At 37.7% G+C, this 24,133-nt stretch overlaps 1 protein-coding gene across 1 annotated transcript; it reads right to left on the bottom strand.

Moving 5' to 3' along the window:
• Nucleotides 1-234: 234 nt before the first annotated feature.
• LOC121875587 lies at nt 235-24,054 on the bottom strand. Its single transcript, XM_042380175.1, has 4 exons — nt 23,899-24,054; nt 4,610-4,792; nt 2,838-2,846; nt 235-1,238 (listed from the first exon to the last, which is right to left on the bottom strand). Exons 1-4 carry the CDS (start codon nt 23,945-23,947, stop codon nt 1,030-1,032), a joined length of 450 nt encoding a protein of 149 aa, XP_042236109.1. The 5' UTR covers nt 23,948-24,054; the 3' UTR covers nt 235-1,029.
• Between the last annotated feature and the right edge of the window lie 79 nt (nt 24,055-24,133).

Here is a 24,133-nt window from a genome sequence, read left to right as displayed (position 1 = left end):
AGGGTTAAACCAAGTGGATATTTCAGCCTTTTTGGGGAGGGTGAGTGCCAATATAATATAACTTTTACAGTAACGTACTGTACTACAGAAGTAAGTAGGAATAAATGAGAGAAGAGTGTGTGTTATTTGGTCCAGATACAAGCCACTTTGCATTATAATAGGGAAGAGGCTGGAGAGAAATAATTACATACAGTATATGTTATGTATATACAGTAAAGAGAAAATAAAAAAAAATTATTATTTAAAGAATTTATTAACCATTTACAACAGCCTAATAACATATTCATTTCATTTATATTTAATTAAATGTGAAACTGGTTATCATATACTGTACTGTATTTGAAAACACAAAAACACATTTGAGTTTAAACCTTATATTAATAACTTTTCAGTTTTACTCCTTTGTCTTTTACATAGAGTATACTGTAGTTATTTGGAAAAAAATAAATTACATATATATATATATATATATATATATATATATATATATATATATATATATATATATATATATATATATATATATATATATATATATATATATATATATATATATATATATATATATATACCATTAAATAACAGAATTTAAAATAAACACTACAGGTTTTTAAACTATACCCAAGCAATCATATTCCAACAGACATCGTTTTCTTCAATTCCCATATGTGTTTATACAATGTATATATATGTACAAAAACCTACTTGCATAGAAAAGGGAAGTTGTCAAAGGTTTGCTGGGTACTAAAACTTATAACTGTATTATGCATCCTAAATGATGTGCTTTAATGTTTCATAAAAGTGCACTTGGAATAGTGAAAGAAAGAATGCAAATAAACATACAGTAGTAACATACTGTACAATACTGTATATCCATAGATATATTCTGTACGTATATTGTATTGGTTGGAGAAAGATGTGGAATTGGTTTAATAAATTTTAGTACAGTTCAGGTACTGTACTTCATTCTAGAGCCCAAAGGATTTGCACTCGTTTTTCAAGCCAAAATAAAAAATTTTGTCTACAGATTTACAAATATCTAGCAAAGAAAGGAAGGGTGAGAGCCAACAGAACAGGAGCCAAAGAGAATGTGAGAGCTGGAGAGCCATTGCAGAAATCGCCGTTGCACTGACAAACTTGTTGCACGTAGTCCTCGGCACGCTTCTGATAACAATCAGCGCCCTCACGGCGATTGTAACCACAGTCCCGGTGAAGACGGATCGAGCCATTTAACTCCACTGTTAAATAAATAGTGTTAGTGACTCATTAAATCCTATTGTTTTCCATGAATCTAAATAAACTAATTACTACATCCCCTGCACAATTATTTCACGATCAAAAATATCAAAATACTGTACAGGAGATAATCAAATCAACAATGAACAGAAATTTTGTATTAAATGAGCTATTAGAACATTAACATGTCTAATACAGAAAGAAATCATGAACTTGTAATAAAAAAAATATCATCTGGATGTGTATCAGTAAAAGTATGACAGGAGATATGTCACACATTTTACAATAAGTGAAACTTATACAAGGAGGCTTATGATAAGAACACAACACAGTACAGTACCTTGAAAATAAGGTTAGGTACTTATTTAAGATTTGAATGATACACATTTGGTGTTATAATAAATAATTATGACCCTTAGTTCTTGGGATGGGTACAAGGGCACTCCAGTATAATAATTCTACTGTGTGTTTGTGATTACAATACAGTATATCTTTTTGCACAAGGGGGGCTAGGCTGAAAGAAATAAGGCACACTGTTGTATGAAATGGAGATGCTTGCATCCTGGATGTGTGCATGTGTGAGTGACAGGCAAAATCCAAGGTTGTACAAGTCCTCTTCCTTAATACTGTAGCTTGAAAATAAGACAAGTATCATGCATAAATCTTCCTTCCAGATTTTTTTTTTTTTAGGTTCATTCCCTGGTCTCACAAACCTGTACCACATTTGCATTCGATTATTTTATGTAAACAGGGCAACAAAGATTCTTTGTTAACTTACAATGAGGCTATTTCAGTATATATTGTGTATTCAAAAATTTCAATGACTATACTGTATTTGCCAACAGTGCGTGACAGAGACGTGACCGATCGCCCGGGTGGCTAGCGAGCCGATCTTTTGGTGAAGAAGATAAATGAAAAGGAAAAGTAATCAGAGACGTGACCGATCGCCCAAGCGGCTAACGAGCCGATCAGTGGCGAAGAGGATAAAAGTTAACCCAATGGGTATGAAAAAAGTTTTCTTCTAGTTGCCTTTTAAATGTCTGGAAATTCATCCTTAATATGTATACTGTATGTATGTTGTAAAACATAATGAAGCTTTAAATGGTACAATTCTTAAAAGATTCAGTGACATTTTGAAACAGAAAATGAAATCTAATTTCAGCTGAATGAAAGAAATGTGAAATTCAAGTCAGAAGTACAGTACTGTACAGTATAGTACTATTAACCTCAGTCTTTAGGTAGCAAAAGAAAAGGAAGCCTCTTGCAGCCACTGTTTTGTTTGCTCCTGACAGTTTTAAATACTGTACAGTGTGTTAAGAATCACAGGACATTTTTTTGTCTACCTCGATTTTCCAAGAGAAATATAAAAGTTACTGTATGTAAGAGTCATGTACATAAAAAACTGTAATGTGTGTTTAGAGGACATAATTCTGTTCCCGAGCTTATGCACGGCACAGTACATATACCTCCTATGTATCTTTTTTTTTTTTTTTTTAAATGGCTTGGACATGTATACACGTGATATCTAGTAAAAATTTAGTGTCTTCCATAACAGACGTTGCCATAATACAATACTTATCTCCATGATGCCTTCAACTCACCTCGATCAACTGAAAAAGAGAATAAAGTCATATTAGTCCACCTCTCATAATGGCAGCATGTCATCTACACATTATGATCTACATAAAACTATGTACAGTACTAAAGTCACAGTGTATAAAAAGAAACATTGTTTTCAGGATATAAAAGAATTTAAGCATACTGTACATAGTACAGTGCTCCAACATTGGATTCTAAGAAATTTTAAGCTGCTTAGAAGCTTCAATATATAGGACAGTTGTGGAACTGTGAAATCACTCTGCAACACCACCACAGCAATTGAACGACAAAGACTTTCCACAATGACCAATATGGATGCTTGTACAAAGGTCACCTCTAAATATAATGTACAGTGCAGAAGTAATGCACTTTTATTCATCAAGCTTCCTATAATTTTGCCTCCATGGGCAAGTTAATCTATCATCTATCCTTGGTGCTGTTATGTATTATGAGAGAAAATACATTTTTGTTTACTGATTTTACAGTTGTTAAGCTAAGAGCTAATAAGAATTTTAAGTTATGCAGGTTAATCCAACTGATATCAATATGATTACAGTATACAGTGTTGCCAGTACATTTTGTCAAGTGAAATGTACAGTATTGTATAAAAGATGCCTAGATATTCATTCACACTACCTAAGATAAATCTAACAAAATACAATTCAATGTAAACGATAATACCCAAACTATTACCGTAATTCAGCTACATCGAGGACTCTCATCTCCACGAGTTAAACTTTCAGCTGAAGACTCTAAAATGAAGCTTTTTATTTGTGACATTAAGCATACATTTTGTTCCCGCTCTTTATCAACAATAGTGAACTCCATAATTATTAGCGAAGTCTCAGAAACATGCAGCTGCGGCATAAAGCATTTAAACCCAAAAACTTAGATGCTTGACAAACTACACTACAGTAGTACTAAAAAAATAATTGGGAATGATACTTTTTTTTTTGCCAAAAAGACAAGAAATGTACGAAATGTCTTGCTAATTTGACAGTGAAGGAGAGATTGTAAGCAATACACTAACAAAAACTGAAAAAAAAACATAAATAATAAGTCTGAGGCTAAGAGAATAACGAATGAAAGGGGGACAGTGTTGGGAAGAAAAATAAGAGAGAACATTTGAAGGAATAAATAGGATGAGTAGAAGTAGGAAGTGAAGGAGGTGGAAGAAAATAAGGAGGAAAAACGATGATGGTAATGATTAAGTGTAGAGAAAAAAAAGAGAGAGAGAGAGAGAAACAAGGCTTCTCTCCACCATCAGGTTAGAGAAAGATCGTTCTTGTTCTTAGGTAGTATTGTCTTTCAGTTGTATACTACAGTAGGGTATTTCTTTATTATTATGTAGTTCTGTAACAGTTCAAGTATTCTGCCTTCAAATTTGTCCAGATTGAAAAGATGCTGATGTAATAATGCATTACTATTACGCTTCAACAACTAAGGTCTTTTTTACACGAGTACAGTACAGTACTGTATTCTAAATTAGTAAATGCAGTAATGTACTGTACTCTCGTCATCAGCCATTAAAAGTTAAGAGTGAAATACATTTGTCTGGTTTGAAAAGAGAGCCGGGATCTTTACTGTTTAATTTTCTTTCTTTTAAACTTAATGACACCTGAAATGCTTCATTCTGTTTACTTACTGACTAAATGGCAAATGGTAATATGACACCATCATAATATCTTTTAAGTCTTCACTGTCTAACCATTACATAATCAAATACTGTATGAAAGAAAAGTTCTCATATACCTGTAATGCGACTTCAACTTACCATATAGTTTGGTTTTGCGGCAAAAGACATCAACTATAGTCTCGTTGTCACCAGAAAGTGCAGGTATTTCATCAGAGCAGTTCTTAATGAAAGCTGCTTTCAAGGCAGGGGAATCATAGCTGAACTCGTCATTACAGGCAGAGTCCATCACATTATTACACACATAGCACTGGAGGGCCATTGCTGTGAAAAAAAAATATATATTAAACACTCCATTTGCAGAAACATATAATAGAAACTACGAGCAAGTTGTAATAAAAAAACATTTGGACAACTATAAAATCGCTACGTAGACTTGGCATTAATTTTACTGTCACTTAATCTTAAGACTTACCTAGCCTCTCGCCAACCACTTTTCTCTTTCAGTTGGGGTGAAAAGACATAATTAGCTCAGTTCACTGAATGTACAGATGACAAACTCAAAATCTTATAAGATAATTCCTTCAATTGATGTGTTATTTATTCCACACATGTTTTAAAACACAGATGAAGCATGTCCTATTTCATTTATGTACATGTACAGTGTGTAAGTTTGGGATACAAGGGTCCTGATTTCTGTGGTGTGCTGCAATCCTATGTATCGAAAATATCATCATCCATCACCCAGTAACTGCACATTAAGAATACCCTCAGCAACACAACACCAGAAGTAACACACAACATCCAGCCCATACGTGCACGAACTGATCGCTATAAGAACAGCCCAGTCCCAACCATTGTAAAAATTATCAATAACTTGTAATAAACCAGTGTGTTCATTCCCAGTAAATACTACTCCTTACACTGTCACTCTGTTGAAATGCCCTGTAGTTTGAGCTTTTCCCCATCTAGTTATTATATATCTTTCAATAAACCGTTAATTATTATTATTATTATTACATAACCGCATCAACACAACTCCCTCAACACCACCACAACACAACCTCAGCAACACCATAACACAACTTCAGCAACACCATAACACCTCCAGCAACACATCAAACATCTTCAACACCATCAGGAACACCACAGCACCCACAGCAACACATCAACAACACTACGCATCAACAACACACCACATCAACAATACCTTTAGCAACACACCAGAACAATAAACCCCCCCAGCAACACAACAGCAGCCTAATAATCCACAGCTGCACCCGCCGGCCAGGATGTGCTCCATTTAGGCGTACTCTCACCTTATAGAGCCCCTCCTTCCAACACATACAGGACGAGTGGTAAAACGGCTCCATATAATCTCCTCCACCATCCACGCACGATTCTAAGCAGTAAAACGACACTTTTTGATCCTTTACACCAAACGTACACGACATCAAACGATACAACGAGGCTTTAGAATCTTTGTACCACAAATATTCAACTTTAAAAATATTAAATGACGCCGTCTCCATTCTAAATCACGTTTGCACGGCTTCAAACTATAGGGCTACATTTGTATATCAATGACATGATTTTAGGAATTAATACTTTTAGTTAATCAGAGCACATGATCCTGGGGGCAACAGTCAGGTGGATACTGTAGGTCATTGACTCACGCCAGGGGTACCCGTAGTCTACTCAAATGAGAATGGATACCAAAACTTTACAGCAGGGGAAGTGAACGCAGTCGAGCACAGTACCAGCCACATTGCCTCCCCACATTTCGTTGTTCAGTGTGCTGCACTGCTGTATTAACAACTATCCCTAACGGACCCGTGAAGCCTATGGGACCAATTTCACTTTTCACACATGATTTCAATGAAGTGATTTAAGTACATTTTCATATTTAATGAATATATGTATTCTATTAACAATAAGGTGGTGTCACGCTTGCAGATTTCGTCGACTTTTAACTAGTTGGGCTGGGCTGTTAGCCTTTTGAAGTATGAGTAGCGTAATTTTCATCAAATCCTACTTTTTTTTATTTGTGTGCACGAGGGATTATTCAAACAAGATTAGCTTCTACGTACCTCTGAAAAATGTCAGCTAATTCCGCGGGAGCGCAAATTCCGAAATGGCGGCCTATGGTCATTTTCCCAATATGGCCGGTGATAACTTTTGAACTAAAATCATGAATAAGGGGTCATTTTCCACTAATTTTGAGCTGAGAAATCTGATGGGATGATACATTTTTAGTTTGGGCGCCATTTTAACTCCAAATCTAAGATGGCGGCCAACGCAAATGGGAACACGTTTTAACTTAGGAACCAACCCAGTTATATGCATGAATGAAGCTCCTCCTGGCACTAATTCCAGTGTGACAGAATGGATAAGATAGTTACTTTACTTCTGAGGTAACCTCGATCCTTTATACAAAATAGTTTCACTCTGACATCTTATAAAAGCGGTTGGGAGCATAATGGTCACTAATTGCATTAAAGCAACGCCACCATGTGAGAATAATTGTGATTTCAGTATCTGGGGTATATTCTGAACAACATTAAACAAAGTTCTTTTAATGCTTTACTATAATAACATTACCGTATAACATCGAAAACAGTGAGCATCCACGAATGTGAACTGTTGTGTTTGGATTTACCTGGAAATAAATACTTAAAAATCTTAATTATTGAAGGACAGAAGCCCGAGTGACGGTTTGCATTACCCAGAAAACACCGTTATCCATCGAAACCAACCTTAAGTCCATAAAACACAAGATGGCTCTGGCCGTAATGACTCCAACGTGAACGGGATAGCGAGTTTGTGACACTTCAGAGTATACAGTATAGTTTGGCAATATTATTTCAGAAGTAACAGCACTGCTGGCCCGTGACAATACCTGATTTCAATACGTTGTTATTTTAGTTATTGTATGCTTTAGGTGTTTAAGCACCGTCCGCGTTTTAGTTTGTACATTAAATAGCAAGTTTTAAACTGTTGATAAGAAAGGGTTAAACAATATCATCAAAGGATTAAGAGACTCTTCTCAAAGGGTTAAACTACTATCCTCAAAAACATGCAGGGATGAAATCTGATCGGGTCTAAAGTTCAGGGTGGAACTGACTCGCCTAATCTGACTTAGGTCTGTTTCGTGTGGTCTCAGGTGGATAAATACCTTCTTTAAATGCCAATGCAGTTAGCATGTAATAAATTTATCTTGGTACTGTAGTTGGTATTGTCTAATGACGTCTGATATTTAAAGTGTCTGCTGCACCAAATATCTATACAAAATGCAGCATCAAAGTTTTAGGCTTAGCATAGTATAACTTACTGTATCTACACTTATGGGTAGTCATACCTACAGGATCCACTTCATCTTTCATCCCTATACATCTCAAATTTCAAGGCATTCGTAAAGTATCCACAAACTAGCACCATGCAAGTAATGGTAATTTTCCTTCACTATTACTTTTACGTTTCTGCTTCCTGCCATGTTCATTGGGAGCAGAAACCAAGAGATAAAAATCATATTGCGTAGCTTCTTGAGAGTACACCATAACTGCTTTTCTCATCTCTAATTGGAAATTTAAAATATTAAATATATGTATATTTCTTGATGTGACGTCATCGGAGACTCAAGCAAGTAACCGCAAACGGCTGTCCAGCAGTTCTGCCACAACCGACAGGACTTCAAGTAGCTATTTAGTATACATACTATAATAGTGTGAAAGTACACATCTTAAACATAAAACGGACTGTAGTTATATCTAAATGAACACTACATTAAAACTGGACGAGTGGTGTTGATGTAATCAAGGTGGACGAAATATCACTAGTCCACAAACTTTCACTCCTTGGACCCATATATAGTTTCGTCTAAACTTATTCAAACATCTGAAAATGTGCTCCTCACAACGAACAGAATAAACCTACCTGTACTGTAGTGTTGAGGCTACACTATCGATTAAAAAAATACATAAAATGCTCAGAACTTTAAAGAAGGCAAGTAATTGACCTTTTTCGCTACATGTGTTTGAACATCAAGTAACCTGAACTTAACGAAAGGTAAACGTGTTTGTTGCTCGTCATTCTATTTATTGTTGCCAAGAGTTGCTGGCAACCTCGTGGCGTCTGGCTCACTTAAAGTAAGTACTTTTTGGTAACTCGGTGCTCTCTGCTTTTACGTCTAAGTTTAATTTGAGTCATTCTAGATTTGATTAATTCTCATGTAATCCTAAGATAAATTGGTTGAGATGTATTTGTAAAATGAATCACTATTTAAGGTGAACTATTACGTTAGATTGATTTTCATTATAATTTGTCATTATCATAGCTACTTACCTCAATTGTGTTGTATTCAAGGTTGGTCATATATCGAAGTGTATATACTGTTCTTGTAATTACCATCATGCACCTGTTAGCATCTATTATATTATTTTATAATATTCAAGTTGTTATATTCTTGACTTACACTATCGTTATCATTTTCATTACACGTTCTCTTACTGCGTTAAGATATTAATGGGTAAATCTGAAGGTAGGAGAGCCAGAGTAGAGCAAAGACAATGGGTGAAGGATTTTAACAGTTGGGGTTCCCTTAGATACAAAATCTGGGAGGATTAGGAAGACATCCCAAGAACATTTGGAGTGGTGAACCGTGGTCAACAACCTTTATATTTGAGAATAACACCAACATTGATGGACGGACTGGTTATGTCATACCTTGAGTTTTATAGAAGTTATTTTATTATTAATTCTTCCGGTGTTATCTTTCTGTACAGTTGCAGACAAAACGAACTCGGTGGAGGAATGCAAGCTGTGTCTGATTCATAAATTAAAAAAAAAAATATGGTGTGGAAAGAAAATCGCACTTTTAATCGTCACCTCTACTGTATGTAACGTTGCCAAGTTTCCACCAACCCCCTACCCTCCCATACACCACCTCTCTCCCTTCCTGCCGAATTCTTTTTTGGCCACAACTGTACTTGTATTGAGGATTGCTGGCCACAGTGCATTATATATATATATATATAAGTTTACAGAAATATATTTATCTATCGACGACTGATAAAGCCTTCATCGTAAATGAAGAACGCGGTAGATCGTGGTAATTATAGTCAAGTGCTAGGTGACGGTAAGGGACCTGTCTCCACTATACTAAGGAGAAAGGACCCCTGAGCCAGATTCGTGTTGGCAGGCTGGCGTGGGGAGGTGGTGGTGCTCCCTAGCTCGGAATATTTTTGGATCTCCGGGACCCACCTGTGCGTGTGTGTAATCGCCAACGAGCTCTGCAATGTGTTTACCGCAAGCACAAAAAAGAATCTCAAGACAGTTTTATATAAATACAGTGTATATATTATGTGAAAGCTTATGTAGGATATTATAAGGGATCTGTGTACTGCACACAGCTGGTTATCAATTCACAGACTTATAGAAAACTTTGTGTTCAGAAAAATAACAGGTTATTCGAACCCAAAACTCAGACGACTAGCAGGAGCTTCCCGTGGGCAGGGACAGCAGTGTTGCCTGTTTTTCACTCACTTCACTGTGTAACTGTTAATTGAAAGCTGTTATTTTTATTAAACTTTATAAAACAGATCTTAACGTATCACGCAGGAGATCTTTTTCATATAGTTCTCACAGGTTGAACAAAGTGGAGGAACAAGACGTCGGGACACTAAAGTGGTCTGTCATCATATACAAAGATGCTAAGCATCCACTGGATGGATTTATAATTATCCCTCACTGGTTAGTTCGACACCGGCGTCGTATTTGGTGTGTGTATAGCTGTATATAATTTAATATGTATGACAAGACGAGATCAGTTTACTCTATGACAGACGCCCACTGTCTTAAAATTTCCTTCCCGTGCATTCGGTAGCAGAGGACCACAGAAATCAATAATAATAATAATAATAATAATAATAATAATAATAATAATAATAATAATAATAATAATAATAATAATAATAATAATAATAATAATAATAGGATATTAATGTATTTCATCTAAAAGTGAAGTGCAGTACAGCAAATATAAAAGAATCCACAAATCATACAAAATCCAACTGGAGTAACATCACAAGTGGCGTTACTGTTTATTATACACATTAACAACAGCTATAAGCGTCGACAGCTACATTAATAAATTTGCCGACGTCAAAAACATATGGCGCAAAATTAAATACGATGAGGACTCAAAAACTATATGACCTGTACAAACTTTGAGTATGGACTGAAAAATAGCAGCTGCAATTTAACGTGAACAAATTTAAAGTTCTTAGGACAGAGAACGGAAACATGAAAACAAACATAAGAACATAAGAATGGAGGAAACAACGTAGACAAACAAAGAGAAATTCGATTGTGAGAAAGATTTATGGGCAGTGAAAAGTAAGGGCCTAAATCCTATAGACTCTAGATCTAGAGTATTGAGCAATGCGGCACGGCACGTACAAAATAAGGCTGCCACAGCATTGCGGTTCAAATCTAGTTAGTAGCAATGTTATTTCAGATCTCCAGTAATGTTTATATCACACATGTGAGACCTCACTTGGATTATGGGGTTCAGTTTTGGTCACAGTACTTTAGAATGGATACCGATTCCTTAGCAAGTATTCAGAAGAGGGTGACAAAAGTTACTACCAGGCATTAAGAATCTTGAGTTTAGAGGAAAATATTCTGAAAACAATAAAATTATATTCCCTTGAGAGACGTAGTGGGGGCGATACGATCGAAGTGTATAAATGGAAGATGTTATAAATAAATATATAACTCATGCACTTAAACTATCAAAGGAGAGAACACATAGTAATGGTTTCAAATTAGACAAAGTTAGATTTCAGTGGGAATTAGGTAAACATTGGTTTGGAAATATAGTTAAGAATGAGAGGAACAAGTTACCAGACATCATTATTGTTACTTTGGGACTTGGAACAATTAATTTAAAGCATGGTGGGTCTCATTACTACCTGTGACGTGACACCTGACACCTTCAATCCACCCAAAAATTTTCACCATTTTTGCGTAAAACGAGTTTCATAATAGAATTATGCTACGGAAAATAACCAACCTATCTATTTCATAAAAAATTTAATACTGTAATTATAAAAAAGGGTGAGTCTGGAGACGAGTTCTTGACAATAGCTTCCTCGTACTGTAAATAACCAAACTTTAAAATGGTCTAACCTCACCCATTCAGAGGTCCATCCACGGTAGTTTTTTTTTTCTTAATAACTACTGTAGCCGGAACATACGTCGCGAAATCTCACATGGAAGCCAGAAGCCAACGTCAGGGTAGCAGGCAGTGCAGCGGTGAACGTTGTTTCAGGTGCTTTAGCTGCCAGTGATTGAGATGTTCTCACCGTCGTAATACTGTACACACCTAATTGTTTTGGGGTTTTATTCTTCAGTGTCATCGTGATTTAAACGCTAATGTTGTTGTTTTTTTGTGGTTTTAAAAACAATAGGTCCCTAGACAACTTTTTAAGGGAACCTTTTTCCCACCTACCTTATGTTACATGTCTGTCACCAGGGTTATTTAAACAATAATATACCTGTTCTTAAGTTTTGTTTTATGTGGTCCATCTGCCACGGTTATGAAGTGCAATTAATTCAATTTCAGTTTCTTCCAACAAAGTTAAAAATTTAAGAATTTGCGTTTCTATTTGGTGTCGTTTTAATGTACGGTATTTTAAGTGCTTCAGTGGCCAAGCTCCTTAACAGCCTTCACCAAGTTTTAGTTCCTACACTAAACGACAGCTTTCAGAATTTAAGATTAATATGTATTCTTTTTCTCTCACATGACATTAGCTTTAGTTGTTAACGATAGGATAGTTCTTAAGATATTTAATACAAGGAGTTTAACAATCTACAAAAGGGTCATGAAAGGAAAACGTTTGTTTATATATATATAGTATATATATATAGTATATATATATATATATATATATATATATATATATATATATATATATATATATATATATATATATAATTCTCTTAAATCACATAAGAATTTCAAAAGGAAGAGAGATAACATGAGACATTAGTTCTTATACACTAAATGGCAGTAGACCCTGCTGCCATATGGCACCACAAAAATTGTGACCAAGTCCCAGGTTGCTCATCTGACTTTCTGCCTCATTTACACACAATTGTAGGGTCTCAATTGCTTCTCTTGCTTTGACAACACAACATACATAGAGTGTTTCTCACTCTTGATCTTTTATTTTTCATTGTGGGTCAGTGACCTGTGCCCGGGTGAGCTAATCCCAGTATTAAAAAAAAAGTTCTTACTCATATTTTTTCAAAGGTGACAGCGTTAGCGCCGACTGTTTGTCTCCTGTTTACTAAGCAGCTTACAATCCTATAATTTAGATGTTATAATATTATTTATAATGTCATTTTATATTTTACTCAAATACGTTGATTTGTATGCATATTACATTGACTGCTATAAGGCCTTGGCCAATATTGAGACTGATGCCGTGTTGTCTCCATGCACGAGGCTACAGTCAGTCATGGGTAAAGCCCCTTGTCTATCACAATGCTAAAAAATTAATGAAGTACTGCTTCACTCTGTGATTCAACAACGGATTCTAAGCACTTACACGAAGAAATATAGCTTTTACACTCACCTAGGATACGATAAATAGAAAGAGCATGATTAAATTAGTTTGAAGTGTGTGTAAGTGTGTAAAATAGTTCGATATAATGGAGTTAAAAGGCTAAATGATAAATAGTTATTTACAAGAGACTGACCTAAAACAGGTATATAACAACTGAACTTGCAAAGAATTAACAATAGTAATTCGTTTACACAAGGTAATTATAGTGCAGCTAATGCTAAATCTCCAATGGTCTGTTGCTCGTACGTCTGGCACCGGCGCGCAAATCACTCCAACTCTCCGACAAAAATACTAAATTGTTCATCTAACTTTAGCATATGACCGGAATTTATCAGCGCATTGATTATAACATAAAAAATAGTACATTTAAGGCACTTCAAGAAGGAATGAGATAAACAATATTAAACAAAATAACTAAGCAGGCAAAGACAGTTATCATTGTATCTGTGGGGCAGCAATAAAGTTTATCCGGTCACTTGAGGTAAGACGGCGTCACACACGCACTTTCTCCGTCAACTTTCTCGGTTTCCGTCGTTGAACGTCTTCACGGCCTCTCTATCTATTCCTGTGTGCAAACGCCTGTCCGAAGAATACATGATACACAATATTAGATCTGAGCGTTGCATGTGGAACCCAAGGGACGATAGATACAGTAAAAACATGAAGAAGGCATACAACGTAATTTCTTTGTTTACAATTGACGAACGAGGAAAGTTCTTTACACGGGTGAGAAGACGTGCTCAAAAAATTAACGCCGCCTTTATACTCTAGGGTTTTTGCCCAAATCTGCCATTTTAGGTGTTAATGGCGTCTACCATTCAACAGATGGCAATGAACACAATTTCCCAAGCAAATGCTGTGAAAATTCACCAATGAAACTTTTGTCAATCATCATAGTTTATTTGCCAGTTAAAATTAATGGCGAGTGATGCGGTAAGATACATTCACTATTGACCCTGATATGGGGTTTGGGGGACTGACCTTCACCCGCCTAGAGGCTCACCACTGACCACTAACAGATCACGTGAGACCACCTCGCCACGCTCAGATCACCTACTGACACTGTACACAACCTTATCTCAACCGTACCAACCAACAATAAAGTTAAGCTGTACTGTATCTACCTGTATATGTAAGTTACAATTAACATTATTGATTTTCAGAAACCTTTCGCATAAGTTTTTGGATTATCGAAAATATCTCGATTCCTGAAGACGAGGTCTGAGATAACACACGATTGTTTTTTTCAGCTTTACTATTAACAGTCTTGGCGTCCCACACTGAAGAGTGTAAGATAATTAATTGCACCGAGTCTAATTCCTAACTAATGGGTAAGGCTTATACTGTATACCCACTGTTGTAACTGAACCAGTGTTGACAGAAACATTAAGTTGACAGTATCATTGTGTTGAGTCGCCTGAGTGTAAGTATATTTGCCTGACTTTCACACACAAGCTTTCGTTAATGCTGTGGTAATGGATTAACGTGCTTCACAACGTAAGGTATTTCAGCACAGAACACAATGTCATAATTCTTACACCGGGCAACAAATCATTAATTAGGAGATACACGTTCCTAATGTAAAAGCTTCCCTTGTTTACTGGTGACGACTTGTAAACTTTAAAAAATATATAATTGGCAAAATAGCCTAGTTTTATACAACAAGGTTGTTTTGTTTTTCATCGACGATATACAGTACCTTACCTAACTTAACCGAACCTACCTAAACCGGACTCAACTTAACTGAACCATGTGACCCGGCTAATAACCAATGAGCTAGTTTACCGTCCGACCCGGCACACACTGAGTTGGGTGAGGTTCAGGTAAGTTCAGTTGTTAGGTAAGATATAGTGTCGATAAAAACAATAATCAACCCTGCTGCACATAACTGTAGGCTATTTTACCGGGTGACCCGGCTCAATAGCCACTTCCTATATTATTCTTGTTCAATTCCTCAGTTTTGAAAGTTATATTTTGGTTTATGAAGATATTTTAAAAATACAAAGATGTTATTAAATAATTCAAATTTTTGATATTAGTTGCAACTTAACATTAACTAATAATGTGAGTTTATAACTGTGGGCAACATATGATGAGCACTCATTTTAACCAGACTGTCTGACGTATGAGCATTCCGTAATTTGTGGTTATTCAAGGTCCCATTATTGTTTTACCGTGCATGTTGCACTTAAATGCTCACGGGGACGTTGGTTATTGTTGTGTTAGTCAGTCTGCTGTCCATTTTTATTTAATTTTATTTGCTTATTTAGGGGAATAAGAACAAAAGAAAATAAGGAGTCTGCAATAGGCCGGTTGGCCTGTGCATGGGAGCTCCTGTCGGGAGTTACATCCACCCTCTATCGTCCACGAATCTATGTAGCCTCCTTTTAAAACTCTCCAGAGTTCCAGCACTTACTACAAAGTTGCTAAGCTTGTACCACTCGTCCACCACCCTATTTGTGAACCAGTTCTTTCCTATCTCCCTCTTAAACCTAAACTTATCCAACTTAAATCTGTTGCTCCGAGTCCTATCCTGCTCGGATATTATAAGAACTTTCTATATCCCCTTTATTGATTCCTTTCACCCACTTAAATACTTATATCATATCTCCCCGCACTCTTCGTCTTTCTAGGGAATGCAAGTTTAGTTTCTTTAACCTATCCTGATATGGAAGGCTTCTAAGTCCCGGAATCATTTTCGTCATTCTTCGCTGCACCGACTCCAGTGAATTGATAACCATTCTATAATAAGGGCACCAGAACTGAACCGCATAATCGAGGTGCGGCCTGACTAGCGCAAGATATAGTTGCAATAAGACCTCTGCACTCTTATTACTTACACTTCTAGATATAAAACCCAATACTCTGTTTGCCTTATTTCGAACGTTCACGCACTGTTTTCTAGGCCGTAGGTCCTGGCTTGCAAGTACCCTAAGGTCTCTTTCACAAGTCGACTTCTCAAGGTTGATGTTGTTAAGGCTGTATACATTGACAGTATTTGTTCTTCCAATATTAAGTACGCTGCACTTGCTGGTGTTGAATTTCATTTGCCATTTTTCATACCACCCCTGCAGTTTATTTAGATCCCCCTGCAGTGCATTTGCATCCTGCCCTGAATTAATCTGCCGCACTATTTTGGTGTCATCCGCAAACTTGCTTCTGTCACTGCTGATCCCAGTATCTAGATAGTTTATGTAGATTATGAACAAGAGTGGGCCTAGTACTGACCCCTGGGGAACCCCACTGGTTACACAGCCCCACTCAGATTTAACACCATCTATGCTGACCCTCTGCGTTCTATTGGTGAGCCATGATTTTATCCAATTTAAAACTTTCCCCTCGATACCATGAGCCTTAACTTTTCTCAGAAGCCTCTGATGCGGTACTCTGTCAAATGCTTTGCTAAAGTCTAAGTAAATAACATCGTAAGTTTCGTCATTATCTACTACCTCGAAGACTTTCCTAAAAAAGTCAGCAGATTTGTTAGACAAGATTTTCCCTTTGTAAACCCACGTTGAGAGTCGTAGATTAATTTGCTTTTCTCTAAATGCGATCGGAAGCTATTGATTCAAGAAATTTCCCCACAACTGACGTCAAACTGATCGGCCGGTAATTTGACGCTCATGCTGTCTCCCTTTTTGAATATGGGTAATACATTTGCCTGTTTCCACAAGTCTGGCACAACTCCCGTGTCTAATGATTTTGTAAATAAACTTACGAGGGGTTCGCTAATCTGTTCCCGACACTCTTTCAAGAAGAGAGGGAATATTTCATCTGGCCCTGGGGATTTTGTCTTCTTTAGTTTATTTATCCTCTTAAGAACATCCTCTTTTCTGATAGTGATATTCTTTAATTTCTCTTCTTCCTTTCCCCTAAATATCAGTTCCACCTCTGGAATTTCCTTGCGAATTTCTTCTGTGAAAACTGATAAGAAGTAGCTGTTCAATGCTTTGCTTATTTCTTCACTGCCATTTATCACTTCTCCCCTCCCTGACTTTAAAGGCCCAACTTTGTCCTTGACCTTTGTTCTATACCTGGAAAAATCCCTTGGGATTCGCCTTGGATTCTCTTGCTATTCTGATTTCAGTCTCTCTTTGCTTTCCTTACATTTTTCTTGACATTCCTAGATAGTTCATTATACCTATTTCTGAGCTGCTCCTCCCCTCCCTTTAATTTCTTAAAAATTCCTTTCTTTATTCCTGTCATGTTTAAGTTATCTGGTCATCCACCTTGGCTACGAGAAATCAGGTCAGTGATCAATCTGCCAAAACTTCAATGGCCACAGTTCAAATTAACGTATGCCCATATAAATTAATGACAGCGAAGTAGGTTTATTGTCCCATGAGAGGCAGCTCCTATTTACACCTAGCTTTTATCACTTGTATAAGCCTACCGTATCTATCCGACCTATCTTTGAAACTTGCCAACGTGACTGTGTAGGTGTTTTTTATAACTTGTTCCACTCATAATAAAACATTAAGATTAAATATGACTCGCCACAAAAAGACATCTCCCAGTCAATATGGTAATCATCAGTAGCTTTATATTCGAACACAAGCACTAGTTCCTTAACAGCCAATAACGCTGTATTCCAGCTGCCGATACGTGTTTAACTAACCAACATACACTTACCACAACCTGTACAAAGAATACTATACGGAAGTTCTTACCTACAAGTGATACAACTTAGTGCATATCTTGTGATAACACTCACAAGCTTTTAGGAACACAGTTCTCTTTACAATAATATTATCGCTGGGCTAGTTTGGTGACTTGCTATTACAGAAGTTGTATGGCACAGTCTGTGTGTACAGTATATAGCATGTTTTCTATATCATTACATACAAATTATAGAAGCTGCTGGTTTTGATTTGATTTGATTTTTTTGCAAATTAGTAAAGAGGGAGTTTTATGAAAGTAAACTACTATACAGTTTTCGACTTACTAACACAAATTCAGACTTGATCTAACGTGCCGTTATTTGTAAAATTCTTCACGGTAAGCGATTCAGTTGTAATTTCATAAGCGAACATCAATAACATGACGAAAGAAAACAAACAGGCGTTGTCTGGGAAGGAGTCGCGCATTATCGTCGTCTCCCAGCTAACCTACAGTTTACAGGGACGATAATTGCTGGGTTGATCTTGAGCAGTTGCAGCACCAAGTTACCCCGCCTTACAATGACCCTTTTATCTCTTCGTTAGAATATATATATATATATATATATATATATATATATATATATATATATATATATATATATATATATATATATATATATAATTACCTTAACGTCAATTATGATATGAAATCAACTTCTAGGATTTTTTAATGTTCCTGTAATATAACTCTATCTCTTAACTGGTGCAAATAAAACCTAAGACATTAAATTGGCTCCTCACAGTATAATTTGGTGTTACTTTTGTTATTTTTAGTTGTTTTGTGTTTTATTGAGTTAAGTTATATTCGCACATCTTCAGAAATGAGAAATATTCATCTCACGAATCTTGGTGAAATGGTAATATAAAATGCTACTTAACACTAACTTAAACAAGCTATATTTAACACGATCAAAAAACGTAGTCTTAACTACCAAGAAGCACTTCAGTTTTCTTCCAACCCAAGATATTTAGCAAAGTCATTATGTCCATTATTGCTAAGGCAGCGAAATAACGTTCTCTCTCTCTCATCCTAAGACTGCTTTTATCGCACGATAAATTCAGCGTTACATATTTTATAAATTTCTCTATCTATATCTGCATCCTCATTTGGGTTAATAATGAAGTGTTACCATACTCAAGCTTACTTGACATTATCCTCAAGTCCATTAACTAAAAAAATAAATAACTTGCAGCTCTAAAAATAGCATGAAGTTGAAGAAATGTGTGTGTGTGGTATGCTTGCAACAGGACAGTGTTGCCCTCTAGATGATCAACCTAAATACGTAAACTAGATGGGGGTGGAGAGTAGGGGGTCCCTGTGTTGGCTGGAGATGATGATGAAGGGGTGGGAGAGAGGAAGGGATGTAGGAGGATCTTTTCAAAACAAGGCCTACATCACCGCCGTTTCTTCCTACCTTCATCACAAACCTGCCACCATTAATATTAACAAAGCAAAAGTCTCTAAAAGAACGTGATACCACCTAAGAAAAATTCAGTAAAGACGAAGATACGAAAATGGAACCTTGTATGGCAACTTAGTGGGCAGATTAACGCTTTTAAAAATACTCAACGACGGTACTCGACTTGTGAACAATGGGAGAGAGCTGGTTGTCGACCGTGCAGCGCCCCCGGGGCCTCAGGGGAGAGCTGGGGAGAGAGTAAGAGGGAGGTGAGAGTATGACGGGATGATACAAGGTCCCGGGGTGTTAAGGAATGCTGCCTCCCTCATCCTAGACGTTTGTTGTTGTTTGTAGGGGGATTTTATTCTACTTTATGAAGAAGTGAAGGGTAGGTGGTGTTAATGGGAGGTCACCATGATAATGGAACTCGTAAGGGTCGTCACTTTGACTTACCATGATGGTAAGGAAAGCTAGGGTCGTCACTATGAGTATGACCTACCATAGTGGTTATAGTTGGGGTTGCCACTGGCCTACCATGTTACTAGTAAGGTCCAACACCAATCAGTCAAGTAGGCCCCATAAACAGTGTGGATACATAACACCGACTACTAAGCTTACTGTATAGTACACACGTTGGCAGTAAGTCCGGCATTGCACTAAACCGCCACAATTTCCCAACTGTAAAGTGAGGTACCATTAACAATTGGAGGTGCCTCGGACGCAAACCAGCTACCGTCAGGACAGGAAGGAGATGAACACAATATCCACTCGTCCCTGGCACCCCACCGCGATCCTTATCACGATGAAATTCCGAAAGAAACTTGACGTGCAGCGAATACATCACAGAACTAGTCATTGATGAGCCTCGTCTTTTTCACGAAGATAGACTTCACTGTATTGTGGTTAATAAACTCTTAGTTACCCCAAGTGCGATACAGCAGTGTAAAAAATATATATATCAACTGAAAATAACACTCCAGGTGCCACTTCTTCAACATACTCTGTGCCAGTACCTCGTTAACCTGCCTTATTCATATCTAGATGCACTACATCAGTTGCCTTTATGTTGATGTTATAATGTTTTACTGCGCTTCCATAACTGATGTCTTAGAGCACGTATTTTAGATCAACAATTAAAAATGAAGATACATGTTACCGCATAGTTGTGTGACAGAGACTTCTTAATGGCTACAATATTCGCGACAACTAACTGTACCTGAGAGCATTCAACTTCACAAACAGCTAAAGCCAATTCGGTTGCAGAAAAATAACATTAACACAAGGTTTAAATCGAAAGTTCTTTTATAATTCTTAACCTTCTTCTATAGCAATATGTTAAGCTGTTATTATTATGAGGCTTCTTAACCAACAAGAAAGAGTCAGGTGATGCTATACTGCATTATAAAAAAAATCCCTACTAAGGTGGGAAGTGCATGAGATTAGCTGCGATAGGCGAACAATAACAGGAAACACGTCAGCTGGTATTGAGGATAAAAGCAACAGTTGCATATGTGTTCCTGCTGATATCTGATGCTTTTATATATATATATATATATATATATATATATATATATATATATATATATATATATATATATATATATATATATATATATATACTGTATATATATAGCTAGTTATCTGCTAAAATTCAAGGTGGTTGAGATAACCGTACGTGCCACGGACAAATACCTCCTCGCTACTGGGTAATGGAGCAAAGAAAGGAATGAGTATTGTGCTAGATTGAGACAAAATCATATCCGGTTGAAGCGCTGGTAAGAGCTGAATAGTCTCCTGGGCCAGGAGACGGTATGACCGGATGTTTACTTCTGGCGAGCAATGTTGTATTAGGCCGGGATGACGACTGCAGGGGATCTCGCTCAAGCCCTTGGTTAGGTCTGGTTATCCATAACAACCTGCTTCTGGTTCCTCATTCTGCTTATTAGTGTTGGGTCTGGCCGTCATTATATGCACAGTCAGGGCTGTTCTTCCTCCTTGATGTTGTTCACAACTGTAACCTACGGCGACAGTATCAGTCCCTGGCTATCATAAAGGTTACTTGATATCTTATACTATTGCCATTTTTCTTTCTGATCACATATTGCAATGTTATTTGCAGCGGGTTATGTTCGTAAACTTGTAATGACGTTCAATATCCATAACAATTTAGATATTTAAATATTTCACTTCAGTAGGCTGGTAATGGGTTTATCATACCGTAAGGTTGGTAATAAAATAAACAAATGTGACGCAGGTAAACACGGTTACCAGTCTATTGACACTTTTTGCGTTTGTTGTTATTACTAATATAGTTTTAACAAAATGAATATAAATAAGAAAGGAAAACGGAGAAGGAAAGACGTGAATAAAGCTGTAATTAAGTGGAGAATTATAAGTAATCAGATTGCCTGACTTCCTCAGATAATTTATACCCCCTCCCTGCTCCCACTCACCCCTCCTGTCGGACAGGTCCTGTGTGAATTGCCGCGTCACTCCACACATTCCCGCCCCGTGTAACTACTGCCGGGTCCTCAGTGGTGTAAGCTAAATTAGTCAACTAGATTGGAATTTTTTTAATGTATGAGATGTGGTTAATATGACGGATGGAGAGGGAAGGCTGCAGGCGCTTGGCTTGGCATGTTTTTTTTTACATCTTAAAATCTGACTTACTGTACAAGACGTCACTGTTCAACATTACTCTCCTAAGTCCAAGTTTCAGCGATACGACATAGGTAGATGTTCACCACATAAATGATTCAAGATAAGTTCACCGCAGAAGCGTACGTGTTGTGTGGCAACTGGTGGGTCCCACGAGGCATACGAATAGTATTGTGCAACTCCCCAAGGCAAGAGACAGGGTTGAGTAATGGATTCTGAGAGGTGTGTCAGGGGGCTGGAGAGTGAAGGAGCTGCGGACGTCATCAGGGACAAGGATTTATAGTTAATGGTTCCTCATTTCAAAATATTAGTCAGCGTGTGTACACTACAGATACACTCGTCTTTCTGTATGACAGCCTTATTTGATACACAATTCATCTGAATATTTCCATCCACAAATATCTGTCCAGTACAGAGATGACTCTACTCGGACTCATCCAGCGAACCAGCTAGCAGCCTCCTACTGTCCTACATAGAGGTGGTTCGTGGTGGGAGGGAGGGGTGGTAGAATGACGCCACGATCCTTTCTAGTGTTTCCATGATTACCACACCTCCCAAACTACTTATGAATGATCCACAAACTACACTTCGTGACAATGATCTTTTAATAACCCAACTTTAGATGATACAGTACCACTCACAGTAAAACGAAGTCTCCTGGGAGGTTTGGCTGAGGTGGGAGTGACCCCCTCTCGCTGGAAGCCGGTGAGTACCACACCACGCCCGGCGGTCACTGGGCTGTCCTATCACACACGTTTGGTAAACAGAACAGTGACCTCATTACCACTCCTTAACCGTAGTCCATCACGTCACTTCCACAAATTTCTACTCTCCTGACAACCGAAAGGAGTGAACCATATGTGACCTACAGTAATGTTCTGCAATGTCTAAAGCTGTTTACTTAAGTTTGTGCATGTCACAAAGGTAATACAAAAAATAAACTAATTTAATTGAAACCTTACATTCCCAGAGTAACAGCCTGGGGCTAAAACACTGTTGCTAAGAGCTCCTTGTTCGCTATTCTACTGGGAAAGGGAGGTTCCTTCTCCTGCCTCAGTCGTCTACTGGGAATTTTGCCGTAAAATATTCACCGGCCAACATATACGACGTAAGATACACTGGGTATTTTTTTAATACTAAGCACCTCCAAATCCCCCACCCCCTCACTCTAACAAGGAGACATATGGAAAGCTGCACTCCACTTAATGAAATTACGATAACGAGTTCAATGTATAATACAAGCTTAGCCAGATGTGTGGATTGCTGAGGGGGCTAGTTTATTGGGCACACCCCCTTGCATCCTGTGCAAGGCGAAGGGCAAAAGCGTTTACAGTTCCCAACAGGGAAGATGCAGAGTTCATGCTTGCCTTCTTGAAGACAAAGGACGGCTTCCCTTAGGTCGCATCGGGTCACCCGGCGGGTAGTTACAGTCAGGGGATGAGAGGCTGGGGCTCCGCCTCAGACACGCCCGAAACTACGACAAACATATTAATATTCCACAACACAACCTTAGTCAGGTAGCTCGCCTTCTGAAGTTATGAAAGGCGTTTTCTTTTTCAGAATACCCGGAATAACACGTACTGCATAGTATATTCCTGTAGGGGGAAAGTGGGACTGCTTACGTCAATGGGCATACGGACAGACACGGGGTTTAATTTTAGCGAGGGAGCGTTGGGGAAACTTTAAACATTAACAGCGGCTGGTGTGTCGGGTGAGGGTATATATCATGGGTTCAGCGTTCAACGTTCACCAACAGTAACATCTGCCCTCCTACACAAAAGTTACTACTTCGCCGGAGGTGTTTGGGCATAACTGTAAAGAGGGGGGGGGGTCGCGTCAGCAGTTACGGGCGACTCTGGGAAGTTATTGGTGACGACGTTACTGAGAATTCGAAAACTGTGTCCCTCTGAAAAAGCACATCAGCCACAAGTAGCACACCACCACCACCAGCTGTTTTTACTGGTAAGTTTCACCTGTGGTCGTAAATGCCAACCTGTCTTGCCGGCATTCGAGAAAACTAAGCAAAAAAAAAAAATACTGAATGTACACAGTCAAAATTATAAAACTACAGAAGTACTTACCAGTGCCAATAATAGCAAAAAGGGTTAGGCAAGAGCTGAACACCGACATTTTGAATAAGCGTAAGGCCTAAACAGGAACACTAGTGCAGGACGAGAGACGTACACACCCCGCAAGAGACAGACGATAACTGAGCTATCTACTCGGCGAGTCGACTGTCGGCTACGGCGACCGGCTTGAGCCAGAGTTGGCGTAAGGGAGCAGGGCAGGGGGAGAGGCGTGGATTGTTGGGGTTAA

Source organism: Homarus americanus, unplaced genomic scaffold (assembly GCF_018991925.1).
Source record: "Homarus americanus isolate GMGI-L3 unplaced genomic scaffold, GMGI_Hamer_2.0 scaffold39745, whole genome shotgun sequence".
NCBI classification, from domain to species: domain Eukaryota; kingdom Metazoa; phylum Arthropoda; class Malacostraca; order Decapoda; family Nephropidae; genus Homarus; species Homarus americanus.
This window is presented reverse-complemented; position numbering and strand designations above follow the sequence as displayed.